This window comes from Bufo bufo, chromosome 3 (assembly GCF_905171765.1).
Source record: "Bufo bufo chromosome 3, aBufBuf1.1, whole genome shotgun sequence".
Lineage (NCBI taxonomy): Eukaryota > Metazoa > Chordata > Amphibia > Anura > Bufonidae > Bufo > Bufo bufo.
Window position 1 is genome coordinate 58,578,726 of NC_053391.1, and position 24,904 is coordinate 58,603,629.

At 42.6% G+C, this 24,904-nt stretch overlaps 1 protein-coding gene across 2 annotated transcripts in view; it reads right to left on the reverse strand.

The window, feature by feature from the left end:
- NCAM2 (neural cell adhesion molecule 2) overlaps positions 1-24,904 on the reverse strand; it is a 478,060-nt gene that overhangs the window by 86,744 nt on the left and 366,412 nt on the right. For both annotated transcript variants that reach the window (XM_040423215.1, XM_040423216.1), the window contains exon 15: positions 7,425-7,605. In XM_040423215.1, the coding sequence (XP_040279149.1) occupies positions 7,425-7,605 (181 nt within the window). The remainder of the gene's footprint in view (positions 1-7,424; positions 7,606-24,904) is intronic.

The following is a 24,904-nucleotide window of genomic DNA, read 5'->3' on the forward strand; positions in this document are numbered from 1 at the left end:
ATAGATACATACATAGATATACTTCCCCTATTTGGACCTGCCCACTATATTATCAGAGTATAATATAGTTGGATTCTACATTGCCCAGAATTGTATAGGCCAATAGCCCAGGAGATGCAAGCTTGATAGTGTAGGTCCCATCTGTTGGAAGCTACCTTGCTACTTGCAGTCCTTGTTCACTTTTACATTTCAGCCATGGTAGAGTGCACCCGAACCCTTTGTTCACATTCCTTAAAGGTACTGGTCTAACTTGTTTTTTTGAATTTTAGATAGCTGGATAGATAGATAGCAGGAAAATGGATAGATAGATAGATAGATAGATAGATAGATAGATAGATAGATATTTGAGAAATTGCTCAAGAGACTATTTCTGGTGACATGTGAAGAATTAATAAACTCCCTTCAAAGTTAATCCTCATAAATACTGAACTCCACTGTATTGATTTAATACTTTCACCTGCATTTCCCAAAAGGCATTTGTCACAACTGCATCTTAGGAAGAGATGAGAAAATAGTGTTCAAATTTTGTGCTTTACTGTTCATGGTGAAGAAACTAAAATTTATGTTATTGAATGTAAAATTGTGCAAACAATACTCTAGTGCATGTCTACTCAAGCAATAGCTGAAATTTTATGATTTGTTGGTGTCTACATAAGATCTACAGATATATCAATGTTTTTGAAAATTACAACCCTAATTCAAAAAAAGTTGTGACTGTGTAAAATGATTTGCAAATCTCCTCAACCCCTATTATATTAATAGATCATAGAACACATACTGTATCAGATGTTGAAAGTTAGACATTTTACTATTCAAAAAAATAAATAAATAGAACTTGATGGCAGCAACGCATCTTAAAAAAGTTAGGACAGGCCATGTCTACCATTGTATAACATCTCCTCTACTTTTAACAGCAGTATTGTGAGCCCGAGATGCAGATCTGGTGCATCTACTGTGGGGGTGCCCCAAATAATTGTGATACTTACTTCAGACTAAGAATGATATCAATGCACTATTGGATGAAGAGCTACATTTTGATCCTCTTGTCTTTGTCTTGGGTAATTTAAATGCTGATACCGTATATTGAAACATAGGGTAAATTCCAATTTTATTGTTTAATCGTTTTTGGACTGTCTCTGTATCTGTACACAAATAGATATCTAAAAAAAAACTAACCCTAACTCTAGCCTTATTGACTGGAAACATCAAGTCAGAAGGGTGATGCATTTTGAAAAAACTATGTAAAGGTAAATCCCTCAGCTTCTATGATCTAGGAAAAATGAAAAAAAAAAAAGAAGAAAGTAGGAATATTTTTTTCTTTTTTCTTTCCAGCACAGCTTCAAGGGTGGGATTATATAAAATATAGATAATAAGGTACAATCTCAGTTGTATTGTAAAATTTAATACTGTGTTTTTTTCAAAATAAGACCTTTGGAGGGGGGGCAGGGGTGAGGAGAGATAAAGAGAAAAAAAAAAAAGCTAGAACAACAGTCTGTAAATGTCAAGAGACCAATTACTGGAGTGTTGATGTAGATTCGTTTCATGATGTGCCAAATATTTTCTATTGGTAAAAGGTCCCAGCTGCAGGCAGGCCAGTTCAGAACCAGGAATTTCTTCATATTCTTTGAATCTTTCCATGATATTACGTACTACAGATGGTGGGATATTCAAAGTATTTGCAATTTTACGTTTAGGAAAATTTTTCCGAAATTTTTCTACAATTTTCAGATGCTGTTTTTTGCCTCTCTAACATTCCCTTTTTATATCCAGTCATGTGACTTAGTTGCAAACTACTCCTCCAGCTGTTTCTATTAGTACCACTTACTTTTTCAGCCTTTTGTCGCCCCTGCCCCAACGGTTTTGAGATGTGTTGTTGCCATCAAGTTCTAAATAGGTAAATTATTTTAATGAAATGTCTCACTTTCAACATCTGATATGTGGTCTATGATCTTTTGTGAATATAATATAGGTCTATGTATCACTACCTTCAGTTTTTATTTACATGTATTTACATTTCCCTACTTTTTTGGAATTGAGGTTGTACAATGGTTATAGTATATTTTCCTTATGCATAGGAAACAGACAACACAAAACACATAATTGCTATATAACAGAATAGAGATAAAACTCATCATAGTATAAAAAAGATCATAATAAATTATGATATGAATGGAACGTGCCAGCCATCAGTGTCAGACTGAGGTTCCTTGGGGCAACCATAGGAAATGATTTTTAGGACCAACACTCCATTTAAACAGATTATATACATATATACATACAATAGGATATATGAACCAGGAAGGTGTAATAGGTTATTTGTCAATCAAATTGCCCATTGGTTTGAAAAATATTTGTCCCCAAAGTCCACAAATAAGGTTGTCTTATTTTAGACTTTTGTGTATTTAAAAGGGGTTATCTGACTTAAATCAATTCATTCTAATTACTCTTATTATAGTCTATTGAAAGTTTCTTCTAATCACTTACATTAGCTATCTTTCCCCGTTTGGCCAGTTCACTTATGGGTCATGTGACCCCCGACGTCAGCAAGCCGGCTCTGGCGATGACGTCTCATTTACAGGCTTCTCCGTGCTTGAGGGAGTGGCCAGGCTCTGTAATCGAGACGTCAGAGCCTCTGGTGCCCGCCCCTCTCCAGCTCTTCTAACACTGCCTCTGCGATGGTATGCGATCGCTCATGCGCAGTACATACCAGAGCCGAGGCGATCTCTTCTCCGGCAGCAGGGTATGTTTCTCCCTCCTGCACTCACTGGGCTAGAGTTAGTGTGATCCCCTCTGCGTCTGGGGTTCGTACTTACACCCACGTTATCCCCCAACAACTACGGATTATACAGTTACCACCCCCTGGGAAAAATAAATATATAATAGTCCATCATATTTTTTGATTCAGCTATATAAAATCCATATCTGCCACCAATATATATATTTATCTAAGCAATATCCATATTGAATATATATTAGAATAATATAGATATTGCTTAGATACAGATAATGCTAATGGTACTTTCACACTAGTGTAAGTGTATTTTCACACTAGCGGCAGGACGTATCCGACAGGCTGTTCACCCTGTAGGATCCGCCCTGCCGCTATTTGGCCGTGCTGCTGGACTGCCGCTCCGTCCCCATTGACTATAATGGGGACGGGTGCGGAGCTCCGGCGCAGCACGGCAGTGCACGGTGAGAGGACGCAGGACTAAGTCTACTTTCAAACTTGCAGCAGAGTGATCCGGCGAGCAGTTCCGACGACAGAACTGCCTGCCGGATCCGGCATTTCAAAACAACTGAAGGGCGGATCCGTCCTTCCGGTCTGCGCATGCACAGACCATGAAAACTGTGAAAAAGACTGCCAGAGGGATCCGTCCATCCGCATGACAAGTGGATCCGTTCTTGCAATGCATTTCTAGACAGATCCGCACCTGGATCCGTCTACAAATGCTGCCAGTTGTCACACTGATCGGCGGATCCGGCAGGCAGCTCCGACGACGGAACTGCCTGCCGGACCCGGCATTGCAAAACAACTGAAGGATGGATCCGTCCCTCCGGTCTGCGCATGCGCAGACCATTAAAAGTGTGAAAAAGACTGCCAGACGGATCCGTTCTTGCAATGCATTTGTAGACGGATCCGTCCTTGCAATGCATTTGTAGATGGGTTTGCACCCGGATCCGTCTACAAATGCTGTCAGTTGTCACACTGATCGGCGGATCCGGCAGGCAGCTCCAACTGCAAAGTGACAGGAAGATCTTCTGCCAGTGTGAGCTAGGAGATGATCGTGTGTGGTTTTTTTTATGCAAAGTGCAGAGCAGGGGGCGGGGAAGGTCAGGTTGTTCACGCCCAGAAATATTCATGAGGCAGAGCTCAGGCTTTGTTGTTATACGCCCCCTCAGCATGTAAACAAAGCAATGACAGAACCATGAAAAGGTGGACATATGGGTTTTAACTTCAGGAAATCTAGCTTAACCAAATTATATGTATATCCTTTTTTAAGAGTTTTTTTTTTTTTTTCATTAACTCGGATAACCCCTTTAATATCAATTATAAGACAAGTTAAACTCTAATTCCACTCTTTACCAAAAATCTTTTCCCTAGTTCCAACAAAACTTACTACGGCACAACAACTTCAGTAATCATTGCACTTTTTTGTGAGTATACCTTCACTCTATTTCACAGCAGGGACACATAGATTTATCTCCCCTATATATTCCTTCACTGGAGTGTTGATGTAGGCATCTTTAACATACATCCTTAGTAACCACACACATTCCTTATCAGCAATGCTTGTAGGGGACTATATAATGCATATATAGTAGACAACTGTAATGAAGCATGCCACAACCACAAAAAAACTCAAAATGAAATCACAAGCATATGGATATGCAACATTGCTCCATAGACTTTCTATGGATGATATTTTATTACCCAACTTGGAGTTTGCACAGAACTGTAATATTACAATGTTCAGATCTAGTTTTCTAATAAAATCAGGAACATCTGACAAATAACGTAGTTTATTTCAGCCTCTTCAAAGCATGGAAATCCTCTTATTACTTTTTGATTCCTGGACTTTGGATAACTACCTCGACACTAGTGTTGATCGAGCACCGAAGTGCTCGGGTGCTCTGGTGCTCGAGTAGAACACTTGGGATGCTTGGGTCTACAGAGCAGCAGAGCACAATGGAAGTCAATGGGAGAACCAGAGCAATAAACCAGACACCCCCTGCTCTGAAGAGGGGAGGGTGTCTGGTTCACAGGAAAAGGTCAGAAATTGATGGAAACACCACTGAAATGGTTTGGGAACAGCATGGGGAGGATGTCTGGATGCATCTTGGACTCCCAGGTCACTGCTGGGAACGATGTTGTCCGAGTAGTACACCACTTTTACAGACTGACAATAATATGCACAAAACCAAAGATAAATTTGATTTTAGAGGAAAAAAAATTAGGAAACATTCTGTCCTGTATATTTATGTCACGAGGGAGTCAAGAGCCATGTCTGACTCCATTATACCCGGGGTCAGGAAGTCGCAGCGAGTGGCTGCGCGCTCTATGTCTAAAGATCGCGCTGTTTCTTTATGATAAGTTCTTGGGTTTGCCTTGCAATCCTTTTTGTCTCACTCAGGGATCTGTAGCTTCTTCTCCTCAGCTGTTTCTTGTCCGTCACTCCCAACCTCCTTATATTCTCCCTCCCACTTCTCTGGTTGCCAGATATAGAGCTTCCTGCCTGGACTTCTATACTGACCCAGTGGAGCTGTGTAGCTGTGACTCCTGGTTGTCGTTCCAGAGCGTTACCCCCCCGGATGCCTGTTGGGCTTTTGTTGTCCGCTGTTGTGACCCACCTGGGATTATATGTTTTGTCTGTATTGTCTGTCCTCTCCTTGGTGTTTTCCTTTAGTGTTAGTGGTGAGGACAAGTGATCCCACCGCCCCGTTCACTACATAGGGCTCATCTTAGGGAAAGCCAGGGTTTAGGCACATGATCGGCGTACGGGTGAGAACCCTGTCTAGGGACGTCAGGGCAGTCAGGTGTCAGCCTCAAGGTGAGTTAGGGGTCACCACCTTTCCCTCTCCCTTGGACAGGGCCTTCCCTTTTCCCTCCCTTTGCGTCACGTATGGGATCGGCACGCCGGTCGTGATAATTTACTTGTATATAAAGTGCAACTGCTGCCAAAAATTACAAGGAAGAACCACTTCGATACAACCTATATATCACATAATGGAGGGCCTCATTCACATTGTGGTACAATTGTTCAGGTAGTGGGACTCCCACACTCAACACTCATAAAGCCTATGCACTAAGTAAAAGGGCTGCCAAAAATTACAAGGAACCAGCACTCTAATACACCCTTTACACATAAAGGAGGGCATTATACACACCCTTAAAAAATTATTATTGATGGCCTGCTGGTGACCCTTAAAAACATTAGGAGCAAGGGCCTGCTGGTGACCCTCTAAAACATTAAGGGCGAGGGCCTGCTGCTGAACTGACCCTCTAAAACATTTGGGGCGAGGGCCTGCCGCTGATCTGACCCTCAAAAACATTATGAGTGAGGGCAGCCTAATAAGCATGTTGATATGATGGAAGAAGAGGACGAGAAAAGGAAGATTGAACCATATACCCTTTTTTTGTGGTGGAAGGGGTGCATGGGAATACAGTGTATTCAATATACCACATTTAAAGTGCCTTTATGTTCACCCGCTTTCCCCTGGTGGAGTAGAGAAGTCAGGAGCAATCCAGGCCCTGTTCATTTCGATAAAAGTCAACCGGTAAGCATTTTAAGTTGACAGGCAGATGCGCTTATCAGTTATTATGCCCCCAGCAGCACTAAATACCCGCTCTGACAAAACGCTGGCAGCAGGGCAGGCCAGCACCTCCAAGGTGTAGAGCGCCAGTTTGTGCCACATGTCCAGCTTGGACATCCAATAGTTGTAAGGCACAGAGAGATCACTGAGGACGCTGTCACAGTCTTCTACATACTCTCTCAGCATCTTCCAAAACTTTTCCCTGCGTAGCAGCCAATAAACATGCGGGGAGGAGACTCGAGCATCGTGCTCGAACACACGCGGTGTTCGGCCGAACACCGCGATGTGCCGAGCATCGCGATGCTCGAGTCAAAATGGTGTTCGGCCGAGCACGCTCGCCCAACACCCATCGTAAGCTCTTGATGTCAGGAAATACACCACATTCAAAGAATAAAAGAGCTTATGGGAGATTCCAAATCCACCAATAAGCGGAAAAACTATTAATCTGTAGGACGAGCAATGGCAGCTCTTCATCTACACTAACAAGCAGGCAATTTTTGGGAAGGAACTGTCCCTTTTCAATAATTGCCTGCTCAGTCGGGCAGTGTAAATCCAGCTTATTTTAGGATAGCTTGAGCCACGTGAAACTATAAGGAAAAGCACATCTGTGACATTAAGGATTCAATCAGACTTCTTGATATGTATAATTCACATATTCTTTCACTCTATGTTATTTTTGTTTTGGCTTGCTCTCCTTCCCTACATGTTCCTTATTCAAAACTTTTACCAACAAAAGCTTCCATAGTTGTCTGTAGTCTGAAATAACCTATAATCACTTTATTATTTACTATTATACATAGATATTTCATTGTTCCATTACATTTCATATCATCTACACAGTTAGCAAAAGGATCATATTGACCAAAACAGCTAAATTGCTAGAGCAAATAGGCTTTCAAGAGACAAATCAAGGTTGATTCTCTTCATGGGCTTTGTCTAATATTGCAGCTCAACATCAAATAAATGCTGTAATATCAGACACAGACAACAGGCACTGGTATGGAACTTGTAAGAAAGTTAAAGTTTTTTTTTTAACATTATACATCACCTTTTAAGCGCTATTATTTTGAAATGGACTAGAGTTAACTTAAAAAATCAGCAAATGACCTTACCTGCAATGATATTAGGTTTTGGTGGCATTATAAACTCAAACATTGTTGGCTCAGAATGGCCGAGTCTATTTGTTGCTATGATCTGAATTTCATATCCCATATTCCATTGTAGATGTTCTAGAACAATTTGGTCTTTATTGCCAAGGAATTTCTTCTCCAGCCATTGATCTTCTTTGTCTTTCTGCGGAAAAAAGTAAGAGTTTTTTTTTTATTATTATTATTCTCCACATTAAAAAGAACCCAACAAAAGTCTTAGGTTTCATACCATATGTGAAAAAAATACAAGCCATTAAGTCACTGATCCTGGGGGACTAGCCAGGTGGGATGGCATGTTTTACCATTTTAGGCTATATACTGCTGAAGTCAGTGGTTGGGTGAAACTTTCACCACTAAAGCCAAGTGAACAAATCCCAGTGAGGAGGACAACGGGGTGTTTGTGGGAGCAGAGCAGGATGAAATTGGTAAGCACACCCCTTTTTGACCCATTGATGTCATTGCCTCTCACAAGTGACTCTTTAAACCAGATATTTACAAATGGGATCAGAGTACGCCAGTGGGTGACCAAAGGAGCCAAAACCCTGCAGAGGGGAGTAGGAAAGTATGTGTTCCTTCTCAGATCTGATGATGTGATGTATTCTGGCCAAATGGTTCCTGGAGGTGGATAACTCTTTTAAAGGAAATTTTCATCTCCTAGCACCATGACATTAGTCTTTACTTTTTGAATGCTACATATTTTGGTGGTGTTTATCACATACTGTACAGAGTCTGGTGGCATTAGAGGCAGAACTTGTTAAGAGCTCATTTGCATCCCTTTCTTCCCAGAATTCCAGAGCAGCATGTATGGCCTATAAGTCTTCTCATGCAGATTTAGACACTCTCTTCGCAAGGAGAGATAGTACCCCAAAATCCTGACAGGCCTCTCACCCAGTTAAGCCAGTACTCTCTACTTTGCACTGATGAGGGGCAATCACCCTGAAACAGCTGTCTGCAGATGAGGTGCTGGCTTATTTAATATCCGAGTCATGTCTCAAGGCCTATTTAAAGGGTTGAACATTGACTTAATAGGATAGCTGCTTTACATCTCTTGGCATGAGAGGCAGAGCTTATTAAGAGCTCATTTGCATCCCTTTCTATCCAGAAGCAGAGAAGCATGTATGGCCTATAAGTCTTCTCATGCTGACTAAGGCGTTCTCTGACCAAGTAGAGATAGTACCCCCAAATCACATAATGTACTTAACATTTTAAATAGTAGAGCTTAAGCTATACTCTTATGAAATATTTCCTCTTCACTGATTAAATGCTCTGCATGCTCCATGCCACCTTATGGCCCTTTACACAAATGACCCATTCATTCCCGAAAATTGCCTGCTGTATGGGGACGAGCAAACGCTACAGCAATTGCTTGTCCCTATAAAGAATCATTATTTCTAAGCAGCAGATCCTTGTTTGCACAGGATGATCTGCTGCCCAGGAATAATGATTTTGGTGTCTGCCTCAGTGGTAATTTCCCCAGATGAACAAATGTTTACTCATTCGTTGGATGATAGTTGGTAACTATATCTCATGCACACAACCATATTTAGGGTCTGTGTCCAATCCGCAGTTTTTGCAGATTGCACACATACCCATTCATTTCTATGAGGCCTCAAAACATGTGCACAGCATATGGATCATCCATATGCTTTTTGCATCCATGAGGCATTTCACAAATTTCAGAACATGTTCTATTCTTGCCTCTTTTCTAGACGCGAATAGACATTTCTATAATAAGGACTGAAGAATTTACAGGATGCACACGGCCAGTATCTGTATTTTGTGGATGTGTGGTTGGTAGACAGTGATGGTTGTGTGCATGAGGCCTTACCAGGGTAATTATCGGGAGTAAGTGTTTCTAGGAAAACTCCTCCACAATTGCCTGATCCATCCTGTGTAAAAGGACCTTTAGTATTGTGATCATAATAGGGTGTAAGGGATATGTTGGTTTGAATACAGTGCATGATTTCTTATGACTTCAAAATGTGGGATTGGGGGACGGTCAGAAGCTGCAGGAGCAGCCACTTCCTTAAATGCCTTAGGTTGGTGTCAATCATAAATCTTAAAAAAAGAATAAAACACTTATTTCTCTTGCTCTTTGGTTACAAAACAATATTTCAAGTAGCACAATTTCCTAATCCATATTGTATTTATACAATTGTAAGAAAGGACAAACTTGAACAAGGTGCTCATCATACCAGGCAACGTGCTGAACTCATGAAGCAATGCAAATGAGACAATTAAAACAAATACTTAAAACATAAAAGAATGTTCCAGCTAGATCGTGAGATAACGTATAGCAGAGCTTGTATCATAAAAAGCAATTATCTACAAGAGCTCCCTTTGGCCATAGTTAAATTGGAAATAGAAAGATACTTTTGCAATTAATTTTCGGAAGCAGTAAATAGCTTGACGAACACCTGGTGAAAGCGGCGACGTTAAATGCGTTGTTTAAGAAAAAATGAATAGTAATGTTTTTGTAAGTATTCTGCTATTCTGTAATCTATGTCCTTTTACACAAAATTACGGCTTTCAAGGACTAGTAAGAACTGACATGTAAACTGTAATATAGAAGAAATTTGTAACAGGATAAAGTAGGGGAAAGGATACCACAGAGCATAAAAATAATATATAGTAATATAAGTAAAAAGTTTCATATTTTTTTTCTACTGTTGACCACATGGAAAAAACCATGACAAAACTATACATCAGGGTTTGTCGTTACTGTTATGCCAAGGTGATTGCATGGCCATAGTAGTAGCACCTGTGTGATGAACAGAAGGGTAGTGGCTAGTGATTCTAGCAAATTTCCCAAACTTTCTTTTGGGTCCGATTTGGTCAAATTGGCAGGTAGATTTGATTCTCTCAAAATAAATTTGACTCAAATTGAAAATTACTCAATTGCCCTAATAGGTCATTTAGAATTCTAGCTCCTAAAACTGTATTTGAACCCCTTTCAAGCTCTTTAACACCAAGACAGAATTAGTAATGTCAAAGTGACAGAGACATATACGGCTATGTGTAAACACATGGTGCCTCCGGCTGTAACACACAGCCTGTCTTATAGCACACTGCAATGTCAGATTTTTTTAAATTAAAAAATGGTACAAAGATTAACACTTTTTGTAGGCAGATGTCTTCTTCTCTGTCTTCTGACCTGTAAAATGGTGGCTGGCATTTTGAGAGATTTATGGGAAATAAATCACAAACGTTCCAGATTCTCCGAAATTCTAATTTTTGGAGAATTGTGTAATAAAGTTGATTTATGAGGAATCGATTTGCTGTCCGCATATGTTGCTCCATTCCGTGGCCCTGCAAAAACATAGAACATTTCCTATTCTTGTCCGTTTTGCGGACAAGAAAAGGCATTTCTATAATGGGCCGCCTGGTCCGTTCCGCAAATTGCGGAATGCACACAGCCAATATCCAAGTTTTGCGGATCCACAATTTGCGGTCGTGTGTATGAGGCCTAAGGAGTATTAACAAATTGAGGACCTAATGCCTAATCTTAGGCATTGTGATTAATGTGTGAAAAACAAAAGTGAAAAACATGTAAATATATATATACACTGCTCAAAAAAATAAAGGGAACACTTAAACAACACAAGTCAATCACACTTCTGTGAAATCAAACTGTCCACTTAGGAAGCAACACTGAGTGACAATCAATTTCACATGCTGTTGTGCAAATGGAATAGACAACAGGTGGAAATTATAGGCAATTAGCAAGACACCCCCGATAAAGGAGTGGTTCTGCAGTTGGTGACCACAGACCACTTCTCAGTTCCTATGCTTCCTGGCTGATGTTTTGGTCACTTTTGAATGCTGCCGGTGCTTTCACTCTAGTGGTAGCATGAGACAGAGTCTACAACCCACACAAGTGGCTCAGGTAGTGCAGCTTATCCAGGATGGCACATCAATGCGAGCTGTGGCAAGAAGGTTTGCTGTGTCTGTCAGCGTAGTGTCCAGAGCATGGAGGCGCTACCAGGAGACAGGCCAGTACATCAGGAGATGTGGAGGAGGCCGTAGGAGGGCAACAACCCAGCAGCAGGACCGCTACCTCCGCCTTTTGAGCAAGGAGGAACAGGAGGAGCACTGCCCGAGTCCTGCAAAATGACCTCCAGCAGGCCACAAATGTGCATGTGTCTGCTCAAACGGTCAGAAACAGACTCCATGAGGGTGATATGAGGGCCCGACGTCCACAGGTGGGGGTTGTGCTTACAGCCCAACACCGTGCAGGACATTTGGCATTTGCCAGAGAACACCAAGATTAGCAAATTCGCCACTGGCGCCCTGTGCTCTTCACATAGAAAAGCAGGTTCACACTGAGCACATGTGACAGATGTGACAGAGTCTGGAGACGCCGTGGAGAACGTTCTGCTGCCTGCAACATCCTCCAGCATGACCGGTTGGGCATTGGGTCAGTAATGGTGTGGGGTGGCATTTCTTTGGAGGGCAGCACAGCCCTCCATGTGCTCGCCATAGGTAGCCTGACTGCCATTAGGTACCGAGATGAGATCCTCAGACCCCCTTGTGAGACCATATGCCATATGCTGGTGCGGTTGGCCCTGGGTTTCTCCTAATGCAAGACAATGCTAGACCTCATGTGGCTGGAGTGTGTCAGCAGTTCCTGCAAGACGAAGGCATTGATGCTATGGACTGCCCCGCCCGTTCCCCAGACCTGAATACAATTGAGCACATCTGGGACATCATGTCTCGCTCTATCCACCAACGTCACGTTGCACCACAGACTGTCCAGGAGTTGGCAGATGCTTTAGTCCAGGTCTGGGAGCAGATCCCTCAGGAGACCGTCCGCCACCTCATCAGGAGCATGCACAGGCGTTGTATATACACTGCTCAAAAAAATAAAGGGAACACAAAAATAACACATCCTAGATCTGAGTTAATTAAATATTCTTCTGAAATACTTTGTTCTTTACATAGTTGAATGTGCTGACAACAAAATCACACAAAAATTAAAAAATGGAAATCAAATTTTTCAACCCATGGAGGTCTGGATTTGGAGTCACACTCAAAATTTAAGTGGAAAAACACACTACAGGCTGATCCAACTTTGATGTAATGTCCTTAAAACAAGTCAAAATGAGGCTCAGTAGTGTGTGTGGCCTTCACGTGCCTGTATGACCTTCCTACAACACCTGTGCATGCTCCTGATGAGGTGGCGGACGGTCTCCCGAGGGATCTCAATCCAGACCTGGACTAAAGCATCTGCCAACTCCTGGACAGTCTGTGGTGCAACGTGACGTTGGTGGATAGAGCGAGACATGATGTCCCAGATGTGCTCAATTGGATTTAGGTCTCTGGAACGGGCGGGCCAGTCCATAGCATCAATGCCTTCGTCTTGCAGGAACTGCTGACACACTCCAGCCACATGAGGTCTAGCATTGTCTTGCATTAGGAGAAACCCAGGGCTAACCTCACCAGCATATGGTCTCACAAGGGGTCTGAGGATCTCATCTCGGTACCTAATGGCAGTCAGGCTACCTATGGCGAGCACATAGATGGCTGTGCGGCCCTCCAAAGAAATGCCACCCCACACCATTACTGACCCAATGCCAAACCGGTCATGCTGGAGGATGTTGCAGGCAGCAGAACGTTCTCCACGGCGTCTACAGACTCTGTCACGTCTGTCACATGTGCTCAGTGTGAACCTGCTTTCATCTGTGAAGAGCACAGGGCGCCAGTGGCGAATTTGCCAATCTTGGTGTTCTCTGGCAAATGCCAAACGTCCTGCACGGTGTTGGGCTGTAAGCACAACCCCCACCTGTGGACGTCGGGCCCTCATATCACCCTCATGGAGTCAGTTTCTGACCGTTTGAGCAGACACATGCACATTTGTGGCCTGCTGGAGGTCATTTTGCAGGGCTCTGGCAGTGCTCCTCCTGTTCCTCCTTGCACAAAGGCAGAGGTAGTGGTCCTGCTGCTGGGTTGTTGCCCTCCTACGGCCTCCTCCACATCTCCTGATGTACTGGCCTGTCTCCTGGTAGCGCCTCCATGCTCTGGACACTACGATGACAGACACAGCAAACCTTCTTGCCACAGCTCGCATTGATGTGCCATCCTGGATAAGCTGCACTACCTGAGCCACTTGAGTGGGTTGTATACTCCGTCTCATGCTACCACTAGAGTGAAAGCACCGGCAGCATTCAAAAGTGACCAAAACATCAGCCAGGAAGCATAGGAACTGAGAAGTGGTCTGTGGTCACCACTCCTTTATTGGGGGTGTCTTGCTAATTGCCTATAATTTCCACCTGTTGTCTATCCCATTTGCACAACAGCATGTGAAATTGATTGTCACTCAGTGTTGCTTCCTAAGTGGACAGTTTGATTTCACAGAAGTGTGATTGACTTGGAGTTACATTGTGTTGTTTAAGTGTTCCCTTTATTTTTTTGAGCAGTGTATATATATATATATATATACATATATACACTCACCTAAAGAATTATTAGGAACACCATACTAATACGGTGTTGGACCCTCTTTTGCCTTCAGAACTGCCTTAATTCTATGTGGCATTGATTCAACAAGGTGCTGATAGCATTCTTTAGAAATGTTGGCCCATATTGATAGGATAGCATCTTGCAGTTGATGGAGATTTGAGGGATGCACATCCAGGGCACGAAGCTCCCGTTCCACCACATCCCAAAGATGCTCTATTGGGTTGAGATCTGGTGACTGTGGGGGCCATTTTAGTACAGTGAACTCATTGTCATGTTCAAGAAACCAATTTGAAATGATTCGAGCTTTGTGACATGGTGCATTATCCTGCTGGAAGTAGCCATCAGAGGATTGATACATGTTCTCATTCTGTTTACGCCAAATTCGGACTCTACCATTTGAATGTCTCAACAGAAATCGAGATTCATCAGACCAGGCAACATTTTTCCAGTCTTCAACAGTCCAATTTTGGTGAGCTCGTGCAAATTGTAGCCTCTTTTTCCTATTTGTAGTGGAGATGAGTGGTACCCGGTGGGGTCTTCTGCTGTTGTAGCCCATCCGCCTCAAGGTTGTGCGTGTTGTGGCTTCACAAATGCTTTGCTGCATACCTCGGTTGTAACGAGTGGTTATTTCAGTCAACGTTGCTCTTCTATCAGCTTGAATCAGTCGGCCCATTCTCCTCTGACCTCTATCATCCACAAGGCATTTTTGCCCACAGGACTGCCGCATACTGGATGTTTTTCCCTTTTCACACCATTCTTTGTAAACCCTAGAAATGGTTGTGCGTGAAAATCCCAGTAACTGAGCAGATTGTGAAATACTCAGACCGGCCCGTCTGGCACCAACAACCATGCCACACTCAAAATTGCTTAAATCACCTTTCTTTCCCATTCTGACATTCAGTTTGGCGTTCAGGAGATTGTCTTGACCAGGACCACACCCCTAAATGCATTGAAGCAACTGCCATGTGATTGGTTGACTAGATAATTGCATTAATGAGAAATAGAACAGGTGTTCCTAATAATTCTTTAGGTGAGTGTATATATATACTAGCAGAAGGACCCGGCTTCGCACGGGTATATTTAATCTATTTAATTTAAAGTTTCTGTGTGTCGTTAAAAGATATTGACAGTTTTCCCCATAATAGCGACCTAATGTGATCTAACAGTGATCTAATCCTATCCTGTGTGATACTGTCTGCTGAGCTGTGTTTTTAATCCTATCCTGTGTGATACTGTCTGCTGAGCTGTGTATCTAATCCTATAATGTGTGATTCTGTCTGCTGAGCTATGTATCTAATCCTATCCTGTGTGATACTGCCTGCTGAGCTGTGTATCTAATCCGATCCTGTGTGATAATGTCTGCTGAGCTATGTATCTAATCCTATCCTGTGTGATACTGTCTGCTGAGCTGTATATCTAATCCTATCCTGTGTGATACTGTCTGCTGAGCTGTGTATCTAATCTTATGTTGTGTGATACTGCCTGCTGAGCTGTGTATCTAATCCTATCCTGTGTGATAATGTCTGCTGAGCTGTGTATCTAATCCTATCCTGTGCGATACTGTCTGCTGAGCTGTGTATCTAATCCTATCCTGTGTGATACTGTCTGCAGAGCTGTGTATCTAATCTTATGTTGTGTGATACTGTCTGCTGAGCTGTGTATCTAATCCTATCCTGTGTGATAATGTCTGCTGAGCTGTGTATCTAATCTTATGTTGTGTGATACTGTCTGCTGAGCTGTGTATCTAATCCTATCCTGTTTTATACTGTCTGCTGAGCTGTGTATCTAATCATTGCTGAGCTGTGTATCTAATCGTATCCTGCGTGATACTGTCTGCTGAGCTGTGTATCTAATCTTTGCTGAGCCGTGTATCTAATCCTATCCTGTGTGATACTGCCTGCTGAAATGTATATCTAATCCTATCCTGTGTGATACTGTCTGCTGAGCTGTGTATCTAATCCTATCCTGTGTGATACTGTCTGCTGAGCTGTGCATCTAATTCGATCCTGTGTGATACTGTCTGCTGAGCTATGTATCTAATCCTATGCTGTGTGATACTGTCTGCTGAGCTGTGTATCTAATCCTATCCTGTGTGATACTGCCTGCTGAGCTGTGTATCTAATCTTATGTTGTGTAATACAGCCTGCTGAACTGTGTATCTAATCTTATGTTGTGTGATACTGCCTGCTGAGCTCTGTATCTAATCCTATCCTTTGTGATAATGTCTGATGAGCTGTATATCTAATCCTATCATGTGTGATACTGTCTGCTGTGTATCTAAGTCTATTGTGTGATACTGTCTGCTGAGCTGTGCATGTGGTCGTGTAGCCCTAGCCTATTGCTGACTTATAGCATTGAAAATAAATGGCTGGGTTGTTTTCTATTGGCTAATGCAGGTCATTTTTTTGGGAACATCTCAGGAATGGTACCTTACCAGACACCTGATGTACCTGTGTGCCAAATTTGGTGAACATCGGTCCAGTTGTTTGGTCACGCATAAATAACGTCCAGACAGACGTCTAGACAGACAGAAACTAATTTTTATATATATAAAAGACTAGCAGAAGAACCCGGCTTCGCATGGGTATATTTCATCTATTTTATTTTATGTTTCCGTGTGTTATTTAAAGTTTCCCACATAACAGTGACCTCTACAGTACCCGCCCCTTTAATAATGACCATCACAGTGCCCGCCCCTTTAACATTGACCTTCACAGTTGCCGCCCCTTTAACATTGACCTCCACAGTGCCCACCCCTTTAACAGTGACCACCCCTTTAGCATTGACCACCCCTTTAACAGTGACCTTCACAATGGCCGCCCCTTTAACAGTGACTTTCACAGTGCCCGCCCCTGTAACAGAGACCTCCACAGTGCCCGCCCCTTTATAAGTGACTTTCACAGTGACTGCCCCTTTAACAGTGACTTTCACAGTGACCGCCCCTTTAACAGTGACCTTCACAGTTGCCGTCCCTTTAACATTGACTTCTACAGTGCCTGCCTCTTTAACAATGACCTTCACAGTGCCCGCCCCTTTAACAGTGACCTCCACAGTGCCTGACCCTTTAAAAGTTACTTTCACAGTGACTGCCCCTTTAACAGTGACTTTCACAGTGACCACCACGCCCCGTAGAAAGTGACCACGCCTTTAGCATTGACCACCCCTTTAGCATTGACCACCTTCTTAACAGTGACCTCCATAGTGGCCGTCCCTTTAACAGAGACCTTCACAGTGGCCGCCCCTTTAACAGTGACTTTCACAGTGCCCGTCCCTGTAACAGAGATCTCCACAGTGCCCGTCCCTTTAACAGTGACTTTCACAGTGACCGCTTATTTAACAGTGACTTTCACAGTGACCGCCCCTTTAACAGTGAATTTCACAGTGATCTCCCCTTTAACAGTGACTTTCACAGTGACCGCCTCTTTAACAGTGACTTTCACAGTGATCGCTCCTTTAACAGTGACTTTCACAATGACTGCCCCTTTAACAGTAACCACCCCTTTAACAGTCACTTTCACAGTGCCCGCCCCTTTAACAGTGACCTTGGGATTTGAAGAGAAAGACTTGCAGGCTTTTTATTGGCTAATGTGGGTCATTATTTGGGAATATCTCAGGAACGGTACGTCCTAGAGAGCTGAGACCCGGTCTAAAACCTTCCCGGACACCTGATGTACCTGTGTGCCAAATTTGTTGAAGATCGGTCCAGTTGTTTCGTCGAGCATAAAGAACGTCCAGAAAGACAGACAGACGGACGTCTAGACAGACAGAAACTCATTTTTATATATATAAGATAAACAGTCAGGTCCATAAATATTGGGACATCGACACAATTCTAAAAATTTTGGCTCTATACACCACCACAATGGATTTGAAATGAAACGAACAAGATGTGCTTTACCTGCAGACTGTCAGCTTTAAATTAAGAGTATTTACATCCAAATCAGTTGAACGGTGCAGGTATTACAACAGTTTGCATATGTGCCTCCCACTTTTTAAGGGACCAAAAGTAATGGGACAATTTTCTTCTCAGCTGTTCCATGGCCAGGTGTGTGTTATTCTCTCATTATCCCAATTACAATGAGCAGATAAAATGTCCAGAGTTCATTTCACGTCTGCTATTTGCATTTGGAATCTGTTGCTGTCAACTCTCAAGATGAGATCCAAAGAGCTGTCACTATCAGTGAAGCAAGCCATCATTAGGCTGAAAAAACACAACAAACCCATCAGAGAGATAGCAAAAACATTAATCCTGGCCAAAACAACTGTTTGGAACATTCTTAAAAAGAAGGAACGCACCGGTGAGCTCAGCAACACCAAAAGACCCAGAAGACCACTGAAAACAACTGTGGTGGATGACCAAAGAATTCTTTCCCTGGTGAAGAAAACACCATTCACAACAGTTGGCCAGATCAAGAACACTCTCCGGGAGGTAGGTGTATGTGTGTCAAAGTCAACAATCAAGAGAAGACATCACCAGAGTGAATACAGAGGGTTCACCACAAGATGTAAACCATTGGTAAGCCTCAAAAACAGGAAGGCCAGATTAGAGTTTGCCAAACAACATCTAAAAAAGCCTTCACAGTTCTGGAACAACATCCTATGGACAGATGAGACCAAGATCAACTTGTACCAGAGTGATGGGAAGAGAAGAGTATGGAGAAGGAAAGGAACTGCTCATGATCCTAAGCATACCACCTCAGCAGTGAAGCATGGTGGTGGTAGTGTCATGGCGTGGGCATGTATGGCTGCCAATGGAACTGCTTTTCTTGTATTTATTGATAATGTGACTGCTGACAAACGCAGCAGGATGAATTCTGACGTGTTTCGGACAATATTATCTGCTCATATTCAGCCAAATGCTTCAGAACTCATTGGATGGCGCTTCACAGTGCAGATGGACAATGACCCAAAGCATACTGTGAAAGCAACTAAAGAGTTTTCTAAGGGAAATAAATGTAATTTTATGCAATGGCCAAGTCAATCACCTGACCTGTATCCGATTGAGCATGCATTTCACTTGCTGAAGACAAAACTGAAGGGAAAATGCCCCAAGAAAAAGCAGGAACTGAAGACAGTTGCAGTAGAGGCCTGGCAGAGCATCACCAGGGATGAAACCCAGCATCTGGTGATGTCTATGCGTTCCAGACTTCAGGCTGTAATTGACTGCAAAGGATTTGCAACCAAGTATTAGAAAGTGGAAGTTTGATTTATGATTATTATTCTGTCCCATTAGTTTTGGTTCCTTAACAAGTGGGAGGCACATATGCAAACTGTTGTAATTCCTACACCGTTCACCTGATTTGGATGTAAATACCCTCAAATTAAAGCTGACAGTCTGCAGGTAAAGCACATCTTGTTCGTTTCATTTCAAATCCATTGTGGTGGTGTATAGAGCCAAAAATGTTAGAATTGTGTTGATGTCCCAATATTTATGGACCTGACTGTATATATATATACACTGCTCAAAAAAATAAAGGGAACACTTAAACAACACAATGTAACTCCAAGTCAATCACACTTCTGTGAAATCAAACTGTCCACTTAGGAAGCAACACTGAGTGACAATCAATTTCACATGCTGTTGTGCAAATGGGATAGACAACAGGTGGAAATTATAGGCAATTAGCAAGACACCCCCAATAAAGGAATGGTTCTGCAGGTGGTGACCACAGACCACTTCTCAGTTCCTATGCTTCCTGGCTGATGTTTTGGTCACTTTTGAATGCTGGCGGTGCTTTCACTCTAGTGGTAGCATGAGATGGAGTCTACAACCCACACAAGTGGCTCAGCTAGTGCAGCTTATCCAGGATGGCACATCAATGCGAGCTGTGGCAAGAAGGTTTGCTGTGTCTGTCAGCATAGTGTCCAGAGCATGGAGGCGCTACCAGGAGACAGGCCAGTACATCAGGAGACGTGGAGGAGGCCGTAGGAGGGCAACAACCCAGCAGCAGGACCGCTACCTCCGCCATTGTGCAAAAAGGAACAGGAGGAGCACTGCCAGAGCCCTGCAAAATGACCTCCAGTTGGCCACAAATGTGCATGTTTCTGCTTAAACGGTCAGAAACAGACTCCATGAGGGTGATATGAGGGCCCGACGTCCACAGGTGGGGGTTGTGCTTACAGCCCAACACCGTGCAGGACGTTTGGCATTTGCCAGAGAACACCAAGATTGGCAAATTCGCCACTGGCGCCCTGTGCTCTTCACAGATGAAAGCAGGTTCACACTGAGCACATGTGACAGACGTGACAGAGTCTGCAGACGCCATGGAGAACGTTCTGCTGCCTGCAACATCCTCCAGCATGACCGGTTTGGCATTGGGTCAGTAATGGTGTGGGGTGGCATTTCTTTGGAGGGCCGCACAGCCTTCCATGTGCTCGCCAGAGGTAGCTTGACTGCCATTAGGTACCGAGATGAGATCCTTAGACCCCTTGTGAGACCATATGCTGGTGCGGTTGGCCCTGGGTTCCTCCTAATGCAAGACAATGCTAGACCTCATGTGGCTGGAGTGTGTCAGCAGTTCCTGCAAGACGAAGGCATTGATGCTATGGACTGGCCCGCCCGTTCCCCAGACCTGAATCCAATTGAGCACATCTGGGACATCATGTCTCGCTCTATCCACCAACGTCACGTTGCACCACAGACTGTCCAGGAGTTGGCAGATGCTTTAGTCCAGGTCTGGGAGGAGATCCCTCAGGAGACCGTCCGCCACCTCATCAGGAGCATGCACAGGCGTTGTAGGGAGGTCATACAGGCACGTGGAGGCCACACACACTACTGAGCCTCATTTTGACTTGTTTTAAGGACATTACATCAAAGTTGGATCAGCCTGTAGTGTGTTTTTCCACTTTAATTTTGAGTGTGACTCCAAATCCAGACCTCCATGGGTTAAAAAATTTGATTTCCATTTTTTTATTTTTGTGTGATTTTGTTGTCAGCACATTCAACTATGTAAAGAACAAAGTATTTCAGAAGAATATTTAATTAATTCAGATCTAGGATGTGTTATTTTTGTGTTCCCTTTATTTTTTTGAGCAGTGTATATATATATATATATATAATATAATATATAAAGCTGAGTGTATGTATGTGTGTATTTCCGCTAAAGGAATCTGCCCCATCGCATTTACAATCGCGAAATTTGGCACATCAGGTGTCTGGCAAGGTTTTAGACTGGGTTTCAGCTCTCTAGCACGTACTGTTCCTGATAGATAAAAAAAAAAAATGCAAATATGGCACATCACATAACCTACATTAGCCAATAGAAGCCTGCAGGTCCTTCTCTTCATAGCCCAACTTCCATACACACGGTCACATGACCCTTATCAGCCAATAGAAGCTCGCAGGCCCTTAGTCTCCACATACACACAGTTTTACACTAGGTTTCCATAACAGCCCAGCCATTTTTCTTCACTGCTGTAGGTCAGCTTTAAAGGGGGAGGGCGCTGTGGATGATACTGCTAAGGGGGCAGGCCGCTGTGGAGGTCACAGTTAAGGAGAGGGTCCGCTATGGAGATCCATGTTAAGGGTAAGATTACTGTAGAGGCCTCTGTTAAGGGGGCTCATATTTAGATCTCTAAAAATGTGTTGTATGCTAAAATGAATGTTATATTTTGGAGATACAAAAAATGCCATCATTTTTGGACTCACTGGGTCTTCATACAGTGTATTCGGACAGTGTTGTGGCCTTGGACCCAGTACCTCATTCTGGACTCAGTACCATATAATGAAAAAGTGAAAGCAGAATGTTTCTTTGCTAATTTATTAAAAAGGAAAAGCTAAAATCTTGCACTGACATAAGTATTGTTGAGCAAATCGAGCTTTGGATCAGAGATCCGGTCGATTCGTTCAAAAACACTCTGGTTTTAATGCTGTCTCTGTGCAGGATTAAAATGTATTGCTTCTGTGTAGGCAAAATTGTTTTACCCTAAGCCATGCAAGACTTCGCTGAATTAATTCGGTAAACACATGTGCGCCTTTAAAAACATTTTGAAATAGCAATCCAAAGCTGCGTTTGGTACCGAGGTGAAACACATTTTGTCTACACGGAAACAATACATTTTAATGCTGTACAGAGACAGCATTAAAACCGAAGTGTTTGAACAAATCAAATTCAGATCTCTGATCCAAAATATTTAGACCCTTTACTCAGGACTTAGTTGAAGCAACTTTGGCAGTGATTACAGCCTCCAGTTTTGAGGCTAGTATGATGCCACAAGGGTTGCACAAGATTTGGGGATTTTCTGCCATTCTTTTCTGCAGATGCTCTCAAGCTCTGCCAGGTTAGAAGGGACCATAGGTAGAAAGCAATTTTCAGCCCTCTCTGGGCCACTCAAGGACATTGACAAAGTTGCCCTTAAGCCACTGATATGTCGCCTTGGCTGTGTTCTTAGGGTTTGTTGGAAGTCTAAGGTTCAGAACCCCCTGGTTCAGGTTTTTATAAATATTTATTTACTTTGCGCCATTGATCTTTCCCTTAACCTTGCCCTGTACAAGCTGCTGAAACACCCCCACATCATGATTCTGCAGCAACCATACTTCACTGTAAGGATGGTATTGGGCAGTGCATGGTTTCCTCCAAACATGATGTTAGAATTGAGGCCAAAAAGTTTAGTCTTGGGTTCATCAGACCAGAGAATACTGTTTTTCACAGTCTGAGAGTCCTTTACATGTTTTTTTGCAAACTTACATCTGTCTTTTACTAAGGAGAGGTTCTTGGTCATCTATCTTACCAAGGCCCTTCTCTCCCAATTACTTAGTTTGGTGGGGCAGCCAGTGCTTTTGGGAACTTTCAGAGGAGTAGAAATTGTTTGTACCCTTCTTCAGACTGTGCCTTCACACAGTCTTGTCTTTGAGCTCTACATGCAGTTCTTACCTCCTCATGGCTTGGTTTTCACTATGATGTGTATTGTCAGTGTGAGACACTATAAAGACAGGGGATATCTTTCCAAATCATGTCAAATCAACTGAATTTACCACAGGTGGACTCCTATCAAAGTATAGAAACATCTCAAAGATGATCATGAAAAATGGGAAGCCCCTAAAGCCAGATTTTAAGTGTCATAGTAAATGGTCTGAATACTTATGTCCAAAATATTTGTTTTTCTCTATTCACTTCTTTTTATTAGCACAAAGCCACAACATATCAAAATATGAAAAAAGTGAAAGGGTCTCAAGACTTTCCAAATGCACTGTATGTCCTTGTAATAGGCTAAAAAAGCTAAACATTTATAAAACAAAGCCGTTCCCTTCATTTCCTTCAAGTAAATTCATCAAATGGTTCTTATACTGTGAAAAATATGGTAATCAGATTTCATCTCTATTATGTGGCTTAGTACAAGGATACCACTGACCACTGTATTTCACAGGGCTGAACTTCATGGTTCCTTTCAAGTTTTTGCTAGAATTTTCAATCAAAAGCGCCCCATGTATCAAACTGAAGAAGCTAATGTCCTATAGCTGCCGAGATTTCATAGGAAATTGTTTTCCCACCCGCAGCATAAAATATATTCATTTCTGTGAGAGAAGACATGATTGTGTAAGTTTCCTAGAATCGTACAGCTTGGAAGCATAACTTGATTTATAGCTTAATTTCAACATATTCTCATTCTGATGTGACAAAAAGAACTTAATCCACCCCCTTTATGTGACTTTCACTAGGAGATTTGCTAAAATAAAGTATGAAACGTATTTTCTGGTTCTGAGGTGTCATTCTTTTTGGAGATTCTACATTCTGGACAAGGGGGAACTGCTTACAATGAGCTGTTTGTCATGGGTCCACCATATAAATCTCCTGTAGGGCAGCAGTTATTGTTGGTCATACTGTGGTCACTGCAGGGAAAATTATGGTATTACACAGCAGAAATGGACTACCACATAGTACACCTTTGCAGTGGTTCTCCACTCTGCCTTCCTTCTAGAGGGGGTTGGGTGGGGGTCACAAGGATAAGACCCCTTCTGTCATATTCTTTAATATGGGTACCTCTTTTTCAAAGATCTTAGAACATTTACAAAGGCTAAAAGAGGTTTTCCAGGCTCCTAATACTGCTTATGTTCAGGATAGTTAAAATAAAGGAAGGTGAACAGAAAAGCACTCCTAGCGATGGGTGCACGTCTCCTGGGGAGGTGGTAAGCTTCCCTGTACAAAATAGTGTAATCCACGTAGAGAAAAGAAAGATGGAGACAGCACATCCAATGGTTGGAATTTATTCCAGGTGCAACGTTTTGGCTATGGAGCTTGACAAAGGCCGAAACATTGTATCTGGAATAAATTCCAACCATTGGATGTGATGTCTCCATCTTTTTTTTTTTCTACGTGGATTACCCTATATTCAGGATATGTCATTAATATCTTATGAGTGAGGGTCCAACAACCTCCATCCTGTTCCATTCAAACTGCTTATTCTGGTGCGGGAGGCTGCAAGGAACAGCCGATCAGTAGGGGTGCAGGGTTCAGACCCTCACCAATTGGATATTAATGAGGACAAGTCATCAATATCAGGAGCCTAGTAAGCTCCTTTAACCCCTTAAAGGGAACCTGTCATGTGGATAATTGATTATAATCTAACCAATTATATACAATCATTAACTACTAAAAAGTACCTTAGATGTATTCACTTACTGGTGTGACAGATGGTTACCTCATAATATACACACAAAGATGCTGCTTGCTAATGAGCTGATTTGAGTCCGGCGTGATGTCATTGAGTCCAGCATATATTTAATTCAGAGCTATAGCCACTCCCCTGCCCACCTGCTGCTGGTTCATATGGAAACAATTCAGCAGCAGGTAGGCGGGGAGAGTCAGGAGCTCATGAATATTCATGACTCATCATTATCAGCTGGAGCTTTTCAATACAAGATGTTGGCAGATTGACTGGGTCAATTAAAGAAAGTGACCCAGCATTGTGCTAAGAGAATCAGTCACTTATTTATGTTGCCCTTAGTTAGGACACCATAAAACTGGTGACAGGTTCCCTTTAAGGAC